This window comes from Anopheles cruzii, chromosome 3 (genome assembly GCF_943734635.1).
Source record: "Anopheles cruzii chromosome 3, idAnoCruzAS_RS32_06, whole genome shotgun sequence".
In the NCBI taxonomy this organism is placed as follows: domain Eukaryota; kingdom Metazoa; phylum Arthropoda; class Insecta; order Diptera; family Culicidae; genus Anopheles; species Anopheles cruzii.
This window is the reverse complement of record NC_069145.1, coordinates 23206764-23226920: the sequence shown is the minus strand read 5'-3', so window position 1 is coordinate 23226920 and position 20157 is coordinate 23206764. Positions and strand designations below refer to the sequence as shown.

The 20157-nt window shown below is 45.7% G+C and overlaps 7 protein-coding genes across 7 annotated transcripts; 1 reads left to right on the top strand and 6 right to left on the bottom strand.

Annotated features, from left to right (window-relative positions):
- Positions 1–299: 299 nt before the first annotated feature.
- Positions 300–2365, bottom strand: LOC128271697 (cytochrome P450 4d1-like). Its single transcript, XM_053009313.1, has 6 exons — positions 2200–2365; positions 1906–2012; positions 1563–1842; positions 1404–1473; positions 737–1296; positions 300–646 (listed from the first exon to the last, which is right to left on the bottom strand). The coding sequence occupies exons 1-6, from the start codon at positions 2363–2365 to the stop codon at positions 300–302; spliced, it is 1530 nt and encodes a 509-aa protein (XP_052865273.1).
- A 561-nt stretch (positions 2366–2926) lies between these two features.
- LOC128270071 (cytochrome P450 4d1-like) lies at positions 2927–4858 on the bottom strand. The gene is made up of 6 exons (XM_053007477.1): positions 4693–4858; positions 4505–4611; positions 4102–4381; positions 3968–4037; positions 3345–3895; positions 2927–3276 (listed from the first exon to the last, which is right to left on the bottom strand). The coding sequence occupies exons 1-6, from the start codon at positions 4856–4858 to the stop codon at positions 2927–2929; spliced, it is 1524 nt and encodes a 507-aa protein (XP_052863437.1).
- A 691-nt stretch (positions 4859–5549) lies between these two features.
- Positions 5550–8006, bottom strand: LOC128271696 (cytochrome P450 4d1-like). Its single transcript, XM_053009312.1, has 6 exons — positions 7847–8006; positions 7664–7770; positions 6726–7005; positions 6597–6666; positions 5973–6529; positions 5550–5896 (listed from the first exon to the last, which is right to left on the bottom strand). The coding sequence occupies exons 1-6, from the start codon at positions 8004–8006 to the stop codon at positions 5550–5552; spliced, it is 1521 nt and encodes a 506-aa protein (XP_052865272.1).
- A 1272-nt stretch (positions 8007–9278) lies between these two features.
- On the bottom strand, positions 9279–12310 carry LOC128271694 (cytochrome P450 4d1-like). The gene is made up of 6 exons (XM_053009309.1): positions 11997–12310; positions 11827–11933; positions 10809–11088; positions 10637–10706; positions 10029–10582; positions 9279–9952 (listed from the first exon to the last, which is right to left on the bottom strand). Exons 1-6 carry the CDS (start codon positions 12166–12168, stop codon positions 9609–9611), a joined length of 1527 nt encoding a protein of 508 aa, XP_052865269.1. The 5' UTR covers positions 12169–12310; the 3' UTR covers positions 9279–9608.
- A 1906-nt stretch (positions 12311–14216) lies between these two features.
- Positions 14217–16466, top strand: LOC128271695 (cytochrome P450 4d2-like). The gene is made up of 6 exons (XM_053009310.1): positions 14217–14384; positions 14452–14558; positions 14695–15035; positions 15104–15395; positions 15468–15876; positions 15934–16466. The coding sequence occupies exons 1-6, from the start codon at positions 14225–14227 to the stop codon at positions 16107–16109; spliced, it is 1485 nt and encodes a 494-aa protein (XP_052865270.1). The 5' UTR covers positions 14217–14224; the 3' UTR covers positions 16110–16466.
- On the bottom strand, positions 15972–18086 carry LOC128270070 (cytochrome P450 4d2-like). The gene is made up of 5 exons (XM_053007476.1): positions 17936–18086; positions 17751–17857; positions 17027–17683; positions 16827–16957; positions 15972–16761 (listed from the first exon to the last, which is right to left on the bottom strand). The coding sequence occupies exons 1-5, from the start codon at positions 18084–18086 to the stop codon at positions 16305–16307; spliced, it is 1503 nt and encodes a 500-aa protein (XP_052863436.1). The 3' UTR covers positions 15972–16304.
- Positions 18087–18360: 274 nt separating this feature from the next.
- On the bottom strand, positions 18361–19982 carry LOC128273515 (WW domain-containing protein tag-325). Its single transcript, XM_053011495.1, has 6 exons — positions 19838–19982; positions 19711–19738; positions 19345–19642; positions 18954–19277; positions 18780–18873; positions 18361–18714 (listed from the first exon to the last, which is right to left on the bottom strand). The coding sequence occupies exons 1-6, from the start codon at positions 19927–19929 to the stop codon at positions 18537–18539; spliced, it is 1014 nt and encodes a 337-aa protein (XP_052867455.1). The 5' UTR covers positions 19930–19982; the 3' UTR covers positions 18361–18536.
- Positions 19983–20157: the final 175 nt, after the last annotated feature.

Here is a 20157-nt window from a genome sequence, read left to right as displayed (position 1 = left end):
CTTTTCTGTGTGAATACTTCATGAGAGGAACCAACAAGGGGCATCAAGGGGCTGTGCAGATAAGACCAATTTACGTCTTATCTGCGGAGTAACCACTAAACACATACCATCTCCTCGTGTTTTGGCAGTGTCGTCGCTCGCTCACAGACAGCCGACATAGTTTATATACATACAATACTATGGCGAAGGATGTCGCAACTACTAACATAACTTTGGGTTCAATTGTTTATTTGTTAGTACTATAATAATGCTTTGCAACACATCGCAATATAATTCATGCAACCACCTCATTGCATTCTTCAATATACCCTGGACTTCAACCGAACATAAATACCGTTTTCTGGGCGCAAAATTAGTTCAGAAGTGAAGCTTTCGTCATACTTTTCGAGCGGCGACAGAACTTCATAGTGACGCAAAATTTTACTCGTAATACTTTTGATTTCGGCTATGGCGAATTTCTGACCTATACAGTTCCGCGGTCCCGCGCTAAACGGAATGTACTGGTACGGGTTCGTCTTCTCGGCCGACGTTTCCACGTTGAACCGCTCCGGGTCGAACTTCTCTGGATCTGGGTAGAACTCGGGATTTCGACCGAGGAAAAATGGCATGACGATAGCGTTGGTCCCGGCAGGAAACGTTTTGCCATCTACAAAAATTCAACATATTACAAGTAGTCGCTCAATACAATGCCGCAATTGCACAACCCAAGTCCGTGCTTGTTTGCCAGATAGCTTACTGATTTCAGTTGTCTGTCCAATTTTTCGTCCAATCATCGGCACCGAGGGAAACAACCGAAGGGTCTCCTTAATTACCAGATCCAAGTAGTTCATATCGTTCAGCATCGCCATCGTAACAGGAACGGTTCGATCTTCACCCACAACATGGCGTACCTCATCATATACCTTCTGCTGAACATCGGGATTTTTTGCCAAACTCTGAAGTAGAAAGCTAATGGCGGACGTCGTTGTGTCGTGCCCCTCAAACATGAACGTGTCCACTTCTTCGCGGATTTCCAGATCTGTCAGAGGTTGCCCGTCAATCGTCGACTGCAGGAGCATGTCCAGAAATGCCATTTTCTTCTTGATGCCAAGATCATTCTCATTTGCGTCAACGGCAGCCCCAGTATCGTTACTCGACCGATGAAGCTCCTCACGGCGGCCTTTAATAACACTGTTCGTGTAACCGTGCAGCACTTTCAGTGCCGCTTCCTGCTTGCGTCGATTCGATGAGAATCGATAAAAAAAATCATATCGAATAAGGAAATTGAACAGTCGATATTGGACGAGAAGCGTGATCCTAGCAGAAAAAATTGACAATTTTACCAATCCATTATTACCCATTGTTTAGGTTCTTATTACAGATTAGTACCGCACAATTCACGGATAAAGTAAAACGGTACTCACTCTTTAACGGCTTGAACGTACTTCGATTCAGCGTTCAGCTGAGCGTTGACCTTCGTACCCATCGCAGTTTCTTGAAAATAAATTAAAATAAATACCGGATCGCAAATCCCGTCCAAATGAAGCCCTTAATCTTTGCTCGCCCAAGTTAACCTCACTCACCACAGATAACATCCAGCGCACACAGCGTTACTGGTCGGAACATGTCAAACGATTTGCCCGATTCGGCATGCGGTTTCAGCACCTCAACGAAAATGTTACTTTGCTGATCGAAAATCTCGACAAACTGTTCTAGGATCTTGAAATGAAACGTCGGAGTGATCACCTTTCGATGTGTGTGCCATTTTCGCCCGGTGCTGGTCAACAGACCTTCCCCAAGCCAAGGTCTCACGAAGTTGTACTCGTCGGATTTCTCGATAAACTTGTTGCTACTAAGCAGCACCTAAAGAAAATGAAAAAAATACTGACTCATGTTTCGCCGTGCATCCATTGCATCGTTCTTTACCTCTATGTCTTTCGGGTCCGTCATGATGATCAGCAACTGCGTCCCTAGCCATAGTCGGAAGCACTTTCCATAGCGACGAGTAAGATGACCTATTGTCTTCAAAAATTCTGGCAACACAAAAGGAGTCGATATTAATTGTAATTGTTTGTGTAATTGTAAAAATCTTTGCACCACACATAATTGTAAATGTGTGTTTGGCTGGAGCCCTGTAATTCCTTTTTTATCCATAACCAGCAGAACTTGCCCAGCGACAGTTTGTGAAACGATAAGATTAGCGACGTCGCATCGACCTACCACCGGGAGTTTTGCCAGCAAAAAGGAGCCCATTTCCAATCAGCGGATATGCGACCGGTCCGCCAAGCTTTCCAGTGTGCTTCAGAATTTCGGCAAACTTTTTTCGATACACATAAAACGCAATCGCCACAGCCAGGCACACCAATGTTGCTGTACCCAGAAGCATTTTGTTACTACGGACCCACTGTGGTGGGGAATCAAAGGTGAACCTTTCCCGTTGGCGCGTTTCGAACGACTGGCCCACGGTCCGGGAGCTGAACAGAGAATCACCCCCAGCGAACTGTTCTTATCTGGGGGCCAAAAAATGATCACCCATACCTAACGAACCAACGTTCATACCTAACGAACCAACGGCTACAAAGTCCGCAAAAACACTTGAAGCCTTTTTGTGACACAGGGAATAACGTAAACTGTAGAATATTTTAAGAAGTAGCTCCAAGGAAGACTGAAGGAGATAATTTGGAGGAAGACCGAAGCACAGGTGGAGACTAGAAGCAACCGGGTATCCAACCGTTTTTTTTGTGATATCCATGCCGCCATAAACGGACTTGGAAAGTATTTAATAAATTTATTGAACAAAAAATCATTTTATGCACGGTCATTTGTGAATTACGTTATGTTTGGCTGAAATTGAGTTAAGAAACGAGTACACGGTTTGAGCTGTATGAGTATGAGCCATGAGCTGTAGCTATGCGAAACACATTATTTACATGCTCACTGGTTTGGTTTACGAATAAACTCTCGCTTTCAATCGAATATACGTTCCATGCTCTGGCCGTAGTACAATCTCCGACGTGAAAGACTCGTCCCGCTCTTCTTTCGTAGGCAGGATCTCGTAATGTTGTAGAATTTTACTAGCAATACTTTTCAGCTCAACTATGGCATACTTCTGACCAATGCAGTTTCGCGGCCCAGCACTGAACGGGATGTACTGGTACGGGTTTGTTTTCTCGGCCGACTTTTCCATGTTGAACCGCTCCGGATCAAACTTTTCCGGAGTGGGATAGTATTCTGCACTGCGCCCCAGAAAAAAGGGAAATATTATTACGTTGGCGCCGGCGGGTATTATTTTTCCATCTACAATAATAGATTCGAATGAATATTTGTGTCCGGTTATTGGGTACCCTGAGCGACGGTATGCTTACTGATAACGGTAGTTTGCAACATCTTTCGGCCAATCATCGGCACTGTGGGATACATCCGAAGTGTTTCCTTGATCACCAGGTCAAGGTAGTTCAATTTGTGTAGCATTCCCATCGTGACCGGTTTCGAACGATCAGTGCCAAAAACATCGAGAATTTCATCGTACACTTTCTGTTGAACATCAGGATTCTTGGCCAAGCACTTCAGTAGAAAGCTAATGGCGGACGTCGTTGTGTCGTGGCCCTCAAACATGAACGTGTCCACTTCTTCGCGGATTTCCAGATCAGTCAGAGGTTGCCCGTCAATCGTCGACTGCAGGAGCATGTCCAGGAATGCCATTTTCTTCTTGATGCCCAGATCCGCCGACTCTTCTGCACTCTTTCCGTGTGACGTGTTTGCTAGTTGTCGCCTTCGTTCGCTGATGACTTTGTCGGTGTAGTCATGCAAGACTTTCAACACCTTCACCTGTTTACGACGGTTCGACGACAGGCGGAAGAAGCATTCGTGGCGAATGAGAAAATCATAAAATCTCTGCTGAATAAGATTCGTAATCCTGGCGAGAAGCAGAATTTCTACGTTAATTTCAATCCATTTCAATCCATTTCTAGATACTGCGGGTGCTTACTCTTTGACTGCCAACACGTACGTCGAGTTGTATTGCACCTGCGCATTTACTGTGGTTCCCATGGCAGACTCTACTAAATATATTACAAAATTAACATCTTTCGCTGAGAGTATTTCATTGTTAAAATATCATACCACAAATGATATCCAAAGTGCATAGGGCCACCTGTGAGAAAATGTCGAACGATTCACCCGACTTGGCAAACGGTCGCAGCACCTCAACAAACGTTGTGGTTTGCCGATCAAAAATCTCCAAAAACTCTTCCAAGATGCTGAAGTGGAACGTCGGAGTGATCACTTTTCGATGTGTGTACCATTTTCGCCCACTGCTCGTCAACAAACCCTCACCCAACCAAGGGCGCATGAAGTCGTACTCAGTTGATTTGGTGATCAGTTTCGGATTACTTAACACCACCTTTTGAGCACACATAATAGCAATTAGCAAATAGCACATATCAACATCCATTGTTCAACCGTTAGAGCTTAGAGTAATTGGTAGGTCTTTACTTTGAAAACCAGCTCGAGACGCTTAGATTACCTCGATATCCTTAGGATCGAACATCATAACACCAAGGGTCGTGCCAAGCCAGACACGGTAGCACTTGCCATACTGCTCGAAGAGTGTGCCAACGATTTGTAGAAACTCTGAAAAACAAATCCAATGAAAACGATCGATCAAATTCCAACTCGACCAGACCAGACACTTTACGCCAATAAATCTCTCACCGGCTGGAGATTTGTTTAAAAACAGCAGCCCATTGCCTATAATCGGATAAGCTTTTGGACCCTTCAGTTTTCCGGAGTAGCGGAGCATCTCGCCAAAAGTCCGATGCACAAACAGGGCAGCTGCAACGGTCAACACTAGCACTAGCCACCATTCTGAACAAACCATCGCACCAGCTACTTAACCACGACGTTGCCACTACGAATTCTGATCACTTACTACCGCCGACCGCGTTGAACACCTATTTATCAGTCTCGCATCATAAGATCGTGAAGAAAGTTCGTGCAACACGCAGAACGGCATGTAAATTTCATTACATCACGTATCGATTGTTATGATGCGGATCTATTTATCGTACCATTCAACCTCTGAGTTTGATGCGAAATAATGCAAGAAACTAAAGATTCTACACCGATAGAAAGCTAATTTCGGCATACGAGTTCAGTGCAGGTTACTCAACGCGGTTATCAGTACCTCAGTTGCTAACAGCGGTAAGGCTTTATCTAACCAGTACTCATTTCGATCCACCAGACCAGGTTAGACCAACATTTCATCAAAGAAAGCAAACAACAAGGAGCAGTCGTTTCAAAGTCAATTCGGATCAATCAATGCATACCAAAAAGAAAAAGTGAACTAAGCACGTTTTTGGAAAAAGGGCGATTTGGAGTGAAGGGACCTCTACCTAAGGACTCGAGTGTTTGTTCACCAATTGTCAACCTCGAATTGTGGGTCACATTATAGAACAACTTAGTAAGACATCGTCATCCCTTAAAACAATAATGCCTTTTTATTGAAAAAACTGAAAGATTATTGCAAAAAAACTCCGATAAATACTGTAACAGTTACAACAAAATTCAACTTAATACACTCTCGATTTCAATCGCACATACGTTCCGTGCTCTGGCCGCAGGATCATTTCTGCGATGAACGACTCATCCCGTTGCTCATCCGGCGGCAGGATCTCGTAATGGCGCAATACTTTGCTCGTGATACTTTTGAGCTCGGCAACGGCAAACTTCTGACCAATGCAGTTCCGCGGTCCCGCACTAAACGGAACATACTGGTACGGATTCATCTTCTCGGCAGACGTTTCCACGGTAAACCGCTCCGGATCAAACTTGTCCGGGTTGGGATAGAACTCGGGATTGCGGCCCATAAAGAAGGGCATTATGATCGCGTTAGCGCCAGCAGGAAACATCTTACCGTCTGCAAGTGGACCAAAGCATCATCAATTATTATTGTATGTTAAGTAATGGTCTACAACCGATGTTTCTGATCTTACTGATTTCGGTTGTTTGAACAATTTTTCGTCCAATCATAGGCACCGAAGGATACAACCGAAGGGTCTCCTTGATCACAAGATCCAGATAATGCATATCGTTCAACATTGCCATCGTAATGGGAGTTGTTCGATCGCCACCCACAATACTGAGGACCTCCTCAAATGTTTTCTGTTGAACATCGGGATTCTTGGCCAGGCTCTGTAGTAAAAAGCTAATGGCGGACGTCGTTGTGTCGTGCCCCTCAAACATGAACGTGTCCACTTCTTCGCGGATTTCCAGATCAGTCAGAGGTTGCCCGTCAATCGTCGACTGCAAGAGCATATCAAGAAAGGCCATTCGCTTCTTGATACCCAAATCGTGATCACTCAACTCTGCTGAACCGTCGCCGCTTTTCGCGGTGGCCAACTGTTGTCTTCTGTCTTGGATCACACTATTAGTGTAGTCGTGCAAAACTTTCAACACCTTCTTTTGCTTCCGACTGTTCGACGACAGGCGGAAGAAGAAATTGTAGCGAATGAGAAAATCGTAAAACCTCAGCTGAATGAGATTCGTAATCCTGTGAAGTAGAAGAGCTTCGTTCCTAAATTCATTCCAAATCATTTATAGCCGCCAAGGATACTTACTCCTTGACTGCCAACACGTACGTAGAGTTGGAGTTGACCTGTGCGTTCAATTTGGTTCCCATGGCCGTTTCTAAAACCAGCACATCACACCGTTATAAATATCCTCACGAAAAGTGTCAGCTCTCTTACCACAGATAACGTCCAACGCGCACAGTGTCACCTGTGGGAAAATATCGAACGACTTGCTCGATTCGGCGAAAGGTTGCAACATTTTGACGAACGTGCTGCTCTGGCGGTCGAATATCTCGACAAACTGTTCCAGGATCTTAAAATGGAATGTTGGGGTAATGACCTTGCGGTGCGAGTGCCACTTCCGGCCGCGGCTCGTCAGCAACCCTTCTCCCAACCATGGTCGTATGAAGTCGTACTCGGTAGATTTGTCGATATACTTTGGGCTGCTCAGCAGTACCTTTAAGTCGAGGGATGAAAACGCACTCCCATCATGCTTATACACTTACTCTATTATGTTCTATTTCGTAAACTATTGTAATGAAAAAATAATTTTTAGTAAAAACCGCGCTATCACCAAGAATATGTTTTGAGCATTCAATGGAAACCAAAGACTCTATGCAACTTTTAACGTTCTGTACGGTGTCATTGACCTTCAATCACAGTCATGATACAATTCGTTGCAAAAAACCAATTACCACAAACAGTACAATGGCAGTATAAAGGCGACATAGCACAATACAAACAATAGCCCATCCGGCATACCAGCAATTATACTCAACTCTGTTTCGCACATCGTTAAATGTGATGTGCATCAAACACGCAATAAAACGAACATCCTACAGCAAGCAATTCGAGTCGAACGTCGAACTGTCACGTCGTAAACCCTCACAGTGAACTAGTTTCCCTTCTCGTAACGCTACACCGTGCTAACCTCGTTAGCCACAAACGCCACTGCACTTTCCTTGTATGCACATGCACCACTCGAGCACACGCTGACCGTGGAGGCGCCAAGGTTAACGTACGGCCCAACTAACAGTCGACCAGCAGCATTAAAGGATAGCCACTATTTCTTTTGGCACACCACTCACCACTCATCACCTTAGCGCTCTACGTACCTCAACATCCTTAGGATCGTTCACCACGATCACCAGCTGCGTACCGAGCCACACTCGAATGCAACTTCCATACTGCTTCAGCAGGCCGCCCACGATGTGTAAGAAAGCTGTAAAGACCAATTCGATCGTACCAAGATGGTCCCTTATCTAATTAACATTAATGCTTCACAGCACGTGTCTTACCGGCAGGGGACTTGTTTATAAACAAGTGTCCATTGCCTATAAGCGGATACGCGGTCGGACCAGCAAATTTTCCGGCATATCGCAGCATCTCCCCAAACACCTGGTACAGTAAAACGGCGATCAGCGTCGCTACCAGAAACAACACTACCGCGAGCGCCATCGTTGTTTCGCGACAGATCAGCGTTCCGACAACCGTTTGCTTCTGCCTGTAATCACTAACTACCAGCTTGCGCTCGTTACTCGCACTTATTGTTGGTCCAGTAATCATACATTTTGTAGCAAGGAACACGGACTACATCGAGTCGAGGGCTAGAACACTGGCTAGGAGGTCGGACATGACGCACTGTTAGCAGCAGAGGCATCTAGAAGGCATTCTAGGCCGGGGATGCACTTACGGTGGCTGCACAAGGTAGACCGGCTTGAAGGTTTTCCGCGTGGCTAAAGTACGGCTAGCTTATTGGTGCCCGGAAACGTTCTAGCAGTTGCTTGCGGTCCATACGATCTGCAGGTGCTTACGCAAAACCATAGCTCCAAGCTACATATTCGAACTCTGCCTGTCGAAACGTTGGGTCTTCGCGTGTCTTTTGAGCAACCAATGTTACCAGCATTTCAAAAATGTGTATGTCAGTACGCCCATCCTGTTGATTTTTTTACGCCGAGTGTCTCTGCCCTTCGCCTAGTTTGCGCGCAGGCGATAGGCTGTTACGAGACTGAATTTAACCCACATACCATTATCTGTCGAGGAGTACAGCCAAAGGGACGTGCGAAAGATGCAGATGAGTAGTCTCAATCTAACAACCAGTTATGGCGATTGGGCGCTAGCTAACGTAAATATTAATTTTTACAAAGACAAGGCATGAACCCAGAACTGTGTTATGTCTTTTTCTAATTATATATCTTAGGTAATAGTAGAAAATCATGCCCGGGAGGTAACTTTGAAGTGGTACCTTGTGGTTTGTGCATGGATGAATTGTCTTCGTCGCACCGATTAATCTGCTCCACTGCGGATGATGTCAGTTCAAACTCGGATAGTGTCTATCAATCTGACTAAAAACAATTGTCTCTTTACCAAATTAAAACCCTACAATAGGAAAAAGATGATGTGATCTCTAGTAAGACATAATAATTCGCTGGAACAGCGATACCACAGTAACAACAACATTTTAAATATTGATTAATTAACGTTAGGTGCTTGGTTTTACTATTTTTGTCTATATTTATACCCATCTTCAAATACATGCTTATCATCAATTCGCGTAATTCGGCCAGACAGCAGAGCCTCATAGGATCGTAGCACCGTACCGGAAAAAAAGGTCCGTCAGGCATCCTTCGCCTATCGATGCGGTACTACTACTTTCGGAATAATTTCATGGTTTTTTTCTATTTAACAGGCACTTACATACATATGAGACATGGTATTTCTACTGTTTAATGTCCTTTATTAACGGTTAACGTTAGGCCTATGCGATTTTTGAATAGTTCCACTAAGATTTACAACTGATGTTGGTTCTGGCGATTCGCAGCAACCTTCAAACGAATTTCAGTGTAGTACTTTTAAAAAAATTATCACAAGCCTATTAGATGCTTCAATTTGCAATATAAAAAGTTTAGTTTTTAAGTTTTAACTTTACAATAAAATGTGTCAGTATCAAACATACCAGCCTAACGGAACGACCGAACTTGTGCTATGGTTTAAAAGCCTTGCTACCACCGCGAGTAATGTTTTATAAAAATGGACCCGAAACCTTTAACAACCGGACGCCTAGACGCGTGCCTTTACGCGAATTGGTATTCCGAATTCGGGGCGCAAAATCAGTTCGGCAATAAATGATATCTCACGTGGCTCAACCGGTGGCAAAACTTCATAGTGTCGCAATACCTTACTGGTAACACTCTTCAGTTCTGCAATGGCAAATTTTTGCCCGATACAGTTCCTCGGCCCAGCGCTAAAGGGAATGTACTGGTACGGGTTTGTCTTCTCGGCTGACGTTTCTACGTTGAACCGCTCTGGATCAAATTTCTCCGGATCGGGAAAGTATTCTGCGTTACGTCCGAGGAAGAACGGCAGAATTATCACATTCGCACCGGCTGGGAATAGTTTTCCATCTGCAACGGTAAGCCCAAAGGGTATATATGCTCTCGTAGTATTCCCCCGAAAACGTTACCAAATCCGTTAACTTACTGATTTCGGTGTTTTCCAGCATTTTCCGCCCGAACATTGGCACCGAGGGATACAACCGAAGGGTCTCCTTAATCACCAGATCCAGATAGTGCATATCGTTCAGCATCGACATGGTGACGGGCCGTGAACGATCCTCGCCAACGACACTCAGCACCTCGTCGTATACCTTCTGCTGGACGGTAGGGTTGTTGGCCAAACTGTACAACAAAAAGCTTATAGCGGTCGTCGTAGTATCATGCCCTTCGAACATAAACGTGTCCACTTCTTCGCGAATTTCCAAATCCGTCAACGGCCTGCCGTCGACGGTGGCCTGTAGCAGTAGGTCAAGGAAAGCCATCCGTTTCTTCGCACCAACATCATCGTCCTGCGCTTCGGACGTGCCGCTCGTCAAACGCTCCTTCAATTCTTGCCGCCTAGCTTTGATCACACTGTCAGTGTAACCATGTAGAATGGCCAATGCCTTGAGCTGCCTTCGCCGGTTGCCGGACAGTCGGAAGAAGAACTCATACCGGAGCAGGAAATCGTAGAACCGAAACTGTATTAGGTTGGTGATCCTGTAACAATAAACCCCTCGGTGATCATTGCATGTCACATTAGTCGGCACTTACTCTTTAACTGCTCTAACATAGGTGGACTCTGAGTTCATTTGCGCGTTTACTTTCGTACCCATCGCTGATTCTACGCGCCCGAAAAGGAAATTAGAAACGAATTGAATTAGTAGTATACGAGTTTAGGACAATAAACCCAGTGATCATCCGCGAATCATCCGCGATCACTTACCGCAAATAACATCCAAGGCGTAAAGTGTCACCAAAGGAAACACGTCGAACGATTCGCCTGATTTCGCGAACAACCGCAATATGTCGACCAGCGTATGGCCCTGTTGATCGAAGATTTCCACAAACTGTTCGAGGATTTTGAAGTGGAACGATGGTGTGATTACTTTTCGGTGCGTTTGCCACTTGCGCCCGCTGCTGATCAGCAGTCCTTCGCCCAGCCAGGGTCTTATAAAGTCGTACTCGGTCGATTTATCGATGTACTTCGGGCTGCTGAGAAGAACCTGTTTAGGAGGAGCATCAGTCGTTTTACTGCGAAAGTAGTCATGCACTAAAAAAGGTATACAGAAGCTAATCCAATATTTAGTGTAACGCAACCACCTGTACTTACACCCGAATTACAACCAACGTTTTATCTTACTCTCCATGACCAGAACCGAAACGTAATTATTTTCGGAACCACCAAACATCCTTGAAACCAACGTTAACATTTTATCCATTTGTAAATTTTTCTGAACCGGAATATGCATAAAACCCTACAGTCAACCCGTTCGTCAAACACTAATTAAACCGGTTTTACCTATCTCAAGTGCATGTCAAGTTCACTGTTGCTGTTGGCTTTGAAAAATCAGCGTCTCAATCGACCATTTGTCGATCGTTGTACTCCGATTCACAACACAGGGTTCGAGCCGCGACGTGTACCGCCATTCGTGTGCATGGAAGTAAGATGTAGCACGTGTTATAAAAACAATCAACTGGCTTGCGACACCACTACGCAAAGCGCTTCTTTATACAAACACACTTCCTAACGAGGTCATTCGTTGTACCGCGTTATGGGTGTCGTTACTTCAGGGCAAATGTTCTATCGCATCAGCGTTGTGAATAGCAGCGGCAAAGCTTTGTAGAATCCATCGAATCCAAGAACTCAGTTTCGATGGCTACAAATCTGGGGAATATTCTTCCCAACGCTCTGTAATATGACCCAACAGCTTGTAACAGTAAGCCGACACCGCATCTCGTACCTCAATGTCCTTGGGATCGGTACTCAGGACTATCAGTTGCGTGCCGAGCCACACTCGAAAGCACTGTCCGTACTCGGCAATCAACGTGCCCAGCAGTTTCAGGAATTCTATAAAGATCGATTAAAATACAATACTGTGCCCCCGTAATTACGTGATGATCGGAAGCTTACCAGCGGGAGTTTTGTAGATGAACAGCAGCCCATTTCCGACCAGCGGATATGCTACCGGTCCCCCAAGTTTACCCGCGTGCCGGATAGCACTGCCAAAATGTTTCACGGTCCACCAGCAGGCCACGGTCACCAGTACCAGAATGCCACTCAGGACGATTTCCGTCGGAACCATGGTACCGGCTTTGTTTATCACGGAAACGGAAGTGGAAATTTGTGTCTGATCCGGTTGCGCACCCGAACGACAAGAAAACGCTTTCAGCGCAGCAGTACGACACGAACCTAACTGACCGCCGACAAAGTACCAAATGATTACCTCGTACTGCTTCCATTACGCGTGTGACAAAGCACGATCGCCGACACACCCGCGACTAGTGTTAACGTGTACGACTAACTCGCGCGATTGAAACCATGCACACACACTCGAACCCCTTCGTACAGGTCAGCTTTAGTACACGCACTGTAATGGCTTGCTCATTAACGAAGGCTCGAAGCGCCAGCGCTTCGTGCCGTTAATCGATTCGAGCAGTTGTAAGTTAACAGCCCATGGCACTAGAACTTTATGTCGATTCACCACCGATACACTTCACGGCACGTGATTTTTAACATAGAACGCTCAAAGAAAAATAATCGTTTTCATTCTCGTCCAGAAAAATTAGCATGGAAATGTTTCTCAAGGAATGTATTGTACATATTAGACTGTAGCAAATACTAGCGAGGCATGATGATCTAACGATATGGACGCTAATGACTAATGTGAGAGAGTACACTTCTTCGATTCAATTGTTTGGGGGTAAATAAATAAAATCTTCTACATCCATCATGATTCCTTTTTCCACTCTAGTAATCTATGTGGAGCCACAGTCCTTGTGAGGAAAACGGTCATTAGTAAGTTTGTCACGATCAAAGAATTCCATTCTTATCACGTTGCCGATCGGTTGCCCTGCCGGTCAATCTGATTGTAATCCACCTCCAACAATCGATGTTAATTTGTATAGCTGGTTGGCATGTTTCCTTTCATTCTGTCTTGAGACACAAACTATATCATTAGGGTAATTCGGCGTGCATATACTAATGCACACAGTTCGATCAGTGGATTCAGTCACAAATTTAGTACTGCCTAATATTGCCTAGTAAAATATCCATTCCATTCCATATCCAGGTATCCATTTAAACAAAAAAAACATTATCAATTTTTCTATGATGTTATTAATGTTATGATGCTAAAAAAAATAGTTTGTCAACATTTCTTGTTGTAAATTTATTATGATGGTACAAACATGGAACACGGCTACACAATTTTATTGATTACTCCTATTTTCTCAATTTTTGTCATTCTAATTTCTTATTAAGCATAAAGGATTCAATTCGTGTTTCTTTGCGGAGAGTTTGATTTGCGGAGAACAGGTACGAAGTTTAATACGACGTAAAATGAATAAATAACTCACTGTGAAATAAAAGTCGCTTTGCGAGTTTTGGGAAAACACAAAACTGGCAGAGCTACGGATTGAGGGAAGAAACTTTTTTGCCACACACTTTTGCTTTAATTATTAAGTCATTAAGATATCGACGAAACAGTCATTTGCATTAAAGCCATTTGTACTGTAGTTTTGTAGGAACAAAAGGGTAAGTAATTTTGGATGCCTTTCATTGAAATTTAACCGCAACTGAAAAACGGTTACATGTAACTTTTCTCGTAATGTATTTTTTGCTTCTTTCCACTTTTTCATTACTATAAAGTGTTCAATTTTACAGAATACCTGTTGGCTCACCTAACGAGAGATTTACTGGCAAATTTGCAAATTATTGCCTACTCATGAACGTTTTCCAACGTGTGACCGTAATTAGTGCTTCAATCACATCGTGTCGCATCCCGGTTAAGTTTCTGGTCACGTTCACAACCATCATCCGTTCACTACGCAACGCCCGAAAACCTACCGACAAACCGGTATTTCTTTTGAGGCTGTTCTGTTTGTTATGTTTGTGTTTTCAGTTTACTCCAAAAATTTACTGTCGACCGATGCCAACGAATATGCTAAATGATCGCGGCTAAAGGCAGAGCAATGAAGTTTCCGAAACGGCGTTCTGCGACGGCTACCCAGCATTAACCGATCCGGCATTGCAACAGTGTTGGTGAGGTAGTGCCATCCAGCAACGCGTTCCGGTAACATGTTCTAGCCACACTCAGTTCAGTTACAGGTTTTACTTCGCGTGATCAACAACCTTCCATCATGATCGTGTTCGCCGCGATCGTTTCCGTGCTGTTTGCATTGTGCTTGCGATTTGTGGCATTTCGGTACAAGATGTACCGTATGGTCGGTAAAATGCCAGGTCCTCCCGCGAACTTTCTGTTCGGAAACGCACTCGAGCTGATGCGCTACGATACCCAGGGTAGAATCAGTGTACCATGTGTCGATAAATTAGCCATAAAATATAATGAAATGTTACATTTTGTTAGGCTTCTTCGAAGCCCTGATGAAATACTTTCATCGCTATGGGACTACGATCCGGATTGATCTACTGACCAAGAGTTGGATAGTGTTTTCCGCACCTGCCGATATTGAGGTTTGTGTTCTAGAACTAGAAAGCGAAAAAAAATGTGTCCACCATAAATCTCGTTCCACTCTGTTTGGCAAGCAAACGTGCTTCGGCCGGCCTCATGCCGTGACTCATGCACCCCGGTATTTTTGCATTGTCGCAGCGTATTATTTCGTCCAACGAGTTCAACCACAAGGCATCGGATTATGACCTGCTGCAGGAATGGATAGGGAACGGCATTTTGCTCGACAACGGCGGCAGCTGGTTCGCCAACCGGCGTGCTCTGACTGGGGCGTTCCATTTTAAGATTCTCGATAGCTACGTGCCCGTATTCGAAGAACAGGCAAAGATATTGGTACGTAAACTACTTGCCAGCTCGGGCCATCCAGTGGACGTGTTCCCCATTCTGAAGCTGTACACACTCGACGTCATCCTGGAGACATCAATGGGCGTCCAGTGCCACGCGCAAGTGAAGGATTCGGCCTACGTACAAGCCGTGTCCGAGTAGGGCAAAGATGTTGCGTTCTATGAATACCAGTGGACCTAATGAACCTTTCACTTCCATATGCCAGCCTTACGCGAATCATCTTCTGGCGGATGTACAACACCATGGGGCACGCCGACTGGAGTTTCCGGCTAACAAAGCTTTATCCACTGTACCGCAAATCGATTCGCATTAACAGAGAATTCACAACGTCCGTTATCAAACAACGGCGGGCTGAACTTCTGGTGTCGACCTCCGATGCGCCCAAACCGGAGAAAGGGCGTCTCTCGTTGTTGGATATCCTGTTGCGGTTCGACATAACCGGGCGTCAGTTCACGGACGAGGAGGTGTACAGCCAAGTCAATAACTTCATGTTTGCCGTAAGATCAGTCATGCTCGTCGCACGCTGTAACCCAAAGGAACATAACTCGAACCGTAATCGTTTATTCCAGGGCCACGACACAACCTCTAGCGCTATAACCTTCATACTGTATGCTTGCGCCAAGTATCCCACTGTCCAGCAGCGTGCATACGAAGAAATAGTTACCGAAATTCCCGCCAGCAAACCGATCGACCAGCAGGCAATCAATAGTCTGAAATATCTGGAGCTAGTGATTAAGGAATCACTGCGCATGTTCCCGCCTGTTCCGTACTTTTCGCGCTTGATCGAGAAAGACGCAACCATCAACGGGCACCGCTTGCCAAAAGGGTCGTCGATGATTTTCGGTGCCTACATGCTGCACCACAGCCCAGATCACTTTCCAGAGCCCGAACTGTTCCGGCCGGAGCGGTTTGAGCAAACGGACAAGCGCAACCCATTTGCGTACATTCCATTCAGCGCCGGAAGTCGCAATTGCATTGGTAAGCTCACCGCTTCTCTACGTGGAACGCAAAATTCTAACGACTTTATCTTCGCAGGACAAAAATTTGCGCTCAATGAGCTCAAGACGGTGGTTGCGTCCGTGCTGCGCCAGTGCAAAGTGGAGTTACCCGATCCGGATTTTGAGCCTAAATTAAAGTTGGAAATTGTGTTGAAACCCGTAAACGGTATGCACCTCCAATTCACTCCACGTCAAGCAACCCAGCTGAAGTGAAATGTTTTTGTGAACAGTGTAACGAGCAACTTCACGGTACGATTTGAACATCGGTGGTGGATCGATAAACAATAGAGAGTTGTAACGCTACTTTATCGAATTATTTGTGTCCACTTTACAAAATGTTACCCATCATCCCTGTTACCCTGTATCGGAATTGTTTTATCCTGTTTCTGGCTCATGGATCGGCAAGTTTTAAGCGCATTTTCTGCTCACAAACTTCAATGGCAGTCCCTCCGCAGGTTTCAGCACAATTTCTGCCTTCAGCGTCGGTACATAGTCCGCGCGGGGCAGCTGTACGTTGAACTTTTGCAGTATCTTGACGAGCGCTGTCTTCAGCTCATACTGCGCAAACTTCTGTCCTATGCAATTGCGACTACCCGCGCTAAACGGAATGTAGGTGTACGGGTTGAAGACATCCGAGTCGCGCACCGTCTCGAAACGGAGGGGAGCGAAGCGCTCCGGGTCGCGGAAATAGTCTGCACTGCGGTGCATCGAAAAGATGTCTACCACCACGCTGGTTCCGCGGTTTATCCGTTCCGCGCGTAAGTCCGTGTCCTCGGTGGCAATGCGTGCTATAAACGGTACCGGTGGGAACAATCGAAGTGATTCCTTGAGGACCAAATCCATATAATGAAGGTTGTTGAGGGTGCTGCAAGAAAAACGAAGAATAAAGCGCGAGGCTTTTCGATATGATGCAGTTAGCCAAAAACTCACCTTAACGAAAGCTCCGTAAAGTCTGGACCAACTTCGCTTAGGATCTCTTCGTACAGTTTGTCCTGAACGTCTGGATGCTTAGCCACGTTGTACAACAGGAACGTCATGGCCGATGCCGTCGTGTCGTGGCCCTTTGGATACACGGACAGTGCCATTAGCATTGCTATTCTATACAAGGTCTAACAGTAACGGTAACTTACGGCAAATGTGAACGTATCGACCTCTTCACGAATTTCCTCATCTTTGAGCGGTTTCCCGTCGATGCGCGCATCCAGCAGCGTGTCCAATAGGGCGCGCTTTCGCTTCCCGAATGTCTCATCCTCGCTGACCATTGCCGGTTGGGTGCCTTTGTTAATCTGACGCCGTTTTTCGATCATGTTTAGCGTAAAATTCCACGATTGCTTAACCAGCTCATCGAACCTACGGCCGGTGGCGGTCAACCGGAACAGAACGTCGATGTTCATGAACACATTGAACATACGCCAGTAGAGAATCGAGCTCAGCTCCTCCACAATGCGGGTGTAATACGCTTGCTGCGATGCATCTTCCGTACTGTCCACGCCCATAGCCGTTTCACAAATCACGCCGAGCGTGAGCAGTTTCAACCGTGGAAAGATATCGATTGCTTCCGCAGTACTGCCGGACACAGGCTCCAGCTTCTGACAAAACGCCTCGGCCTGCCGGTTGAAGGTCGGAGCAAAGTTGTCCAATATTTTAAAGTGAAACCCGGGCGTGATGACTTTCCGTCTCATGAACCATTTCTGGCCCTTCGACACCAGCAGCCCGTTTCCGATCCATTCCGAAACCTTATCATAGTCCTGGGATTTAGCGGCGAATGCGGGTGACGTTGCGATGGCCTGGCAGAAACGAAAAGCAGATTCGTCATATGTTTTTTCAAGCGTAAGCCTCTGATGAGCTGCCTACCTCAGCGGCCTCGGGGGACGAATAAACGATACTGTAATCGTAAAAGAAGTCCAGCTTGTACACCTTCCCGTACCTCTTACCGAATGCGATAAGCTGTGCAAATATATCTGCAAAACGGATATCATTTGTATTACTATGTCTAGAGCAGTACCATTGCATTATGTACAGGCCACGACAGGTCTTACCGACAGGACTGGCACCCAGAAACGTAACAACATTCCCGATAATCGGCCAACGTTTCGGACCCGTAACCCTTTCGTACGCCTTCCATTTCCAATCGAGCAGAACCAGCAGCAGCCCAACGAAGCACAAAAACAGTACCGGCCAACCGAGCATCTTTGCAACCAAAACACAACTGCGGACACTTTCCGTCAACAGCGGAAAGTGGCCGCTTATAAAAACAAACCTTGGCAATTGCCTGTGTAGTGGTGCCAACATACGTATCGTTTTGCGTTATGTGTAGCGTTGCCGCCCACCGCCCAACAGACCTTTGAGCATTTGGCCGTTTGTTGATAAAGCGCGGGATTATCGGAATCAGACGACCTTTTAATCGATCCAGAGGTACGTTCTTTCATTGTTTTAATAATGTTTTTCAACAACTAGAGCTATAACTTAATCTTTATTGTGTCACATTTTTGCCCAACTTATTACAAAAGTTTAACTTCTCCCTTTTGACACTTTTCACGCTTAGAAAGATATTAAGAACAAAGCGAAGCACTTAAACTATACACTATGCGGGACCGTACCGTGAGCATCCCAACAAAGTAAGGGCCACATGCTTTTTTTCTACTCAAATATGAGCTCGTACTCTTCTATCATGACGATAATACATTCGCGCGGTATGACGGTTAACTTTTCAAACTTCACCGGACACACGTCGGCCAACGTTTCGTTGAAGATGCACGAGCTCATCAAAAGCGCCAGACTGAAACTGTCCATTTCGTTCTCCTTGATAGCCGCCACGCTGCAAAAGACATAGCCATGGTAAGAAAAATGGGTGGCAACGCCTGCGTTTTGTTTAGTGATTACTTGCGCAGATGCTTCATGAGAAATTTAAGCGTTTGTCGTCTAACTTCATCGAGGGCGTTGACAAGCTGTAATACTTTCGCCCGTTTGTTGCTCTCTGAAGAAGCGGAAAAATGATACCAGAAAAGGGATATTATCGTTATGCGCCTTTGCGTCACGCTGATGACCAATACTCACTGAGCACGGCTGCTGTCGGAATGATCTCCGAACAAATCTGCAACGGTATCAGCGGGTCCTTCAACTCGCGCAAGAACAATTTTATGATGCCACACACTTCGTGCGGGGATTTAAGTTTGCGCAGCTTCTTGTAGTTGTTCGCGTTGATATCGTAGCGCAGGTTCTGTATCACATTGTAGTCACCCGATACCCGATAGAGGCCAGGCACCTTCAGAAACCTTTCGTTCGACTCTAGCATGCCGACGCACTCGAAGATTACCTTCGGTATCCGGGGATGATCGGTCATTACGACGTCGTCAAGAAAGGTGTTGAAGCAAGCTTCATCTGAGGGTGGAGCGAAAACAATTGATAGATCGGTTGTCACAGGTCCCAGGACCCGTTCGGCACTTACTTTTGATTATGTTACGCTTCTCCAGTGTTTCCTTGTCCGTTCGTCGCTTCAGCTTTAAGTACACCAAAAGTTTGCCGGCGTTGAAGTTTTTCTGCGACACGCTGTTGTAGCTTTCCTGCAACTCTTCGTATGCGCCCTGCAGTGTTTCGTGTTCCGATTTCAGTCTGTTGAAACGCTCCTCTAGCAACGAGTAACTCTCTTCTAGCTTTTTGTGCTTATCCAGTAACGAGCAGTGCTCTCCCTGTAGATAACGGAGCTGGTCGGTGGAATCTATCACAATCGACGTAGTTGATACTGGCTAGGGATTGAGTGAAATTATGTTCATTAGTACGCACGTTCAGTACGCCTTCGCTTACAAGCACCTACTCTAGAATTTGGCGCAGGACGTGTTGGTCTGGGGGGTACAAAAGATGATACGTCAAGGCGTTAGTCACGATAGTACGATATAGATCTTTTCGTTTTGCCACACGTTTCGCGGTCTTCGAAGCTTTACCTCTTTTTCACTGTCAACGTACGATTTGAGAACGCATCTAGCATACTACGGGGCTTGGACTTACTTTGGGCTAAGCCCAGGTAGGGGTCCATCCTGAATGTTCACACTTTGAAATGTTCCGCGCCCCAACACCACTAGCGCACTGCTTCACTTACTCAAACTCAGTATGACGAGTCGACTTGCAACTTACAATCCCAACTGATAAAACGAGGCGCGAGTCATACATCGAAACCGCCGAGCCAACACACATTGATGCAGCCGCAGCGCCACTACGTGAAACGCGTCCCCGGGGAGACATCGCGGCCACACGGAACTGAGTC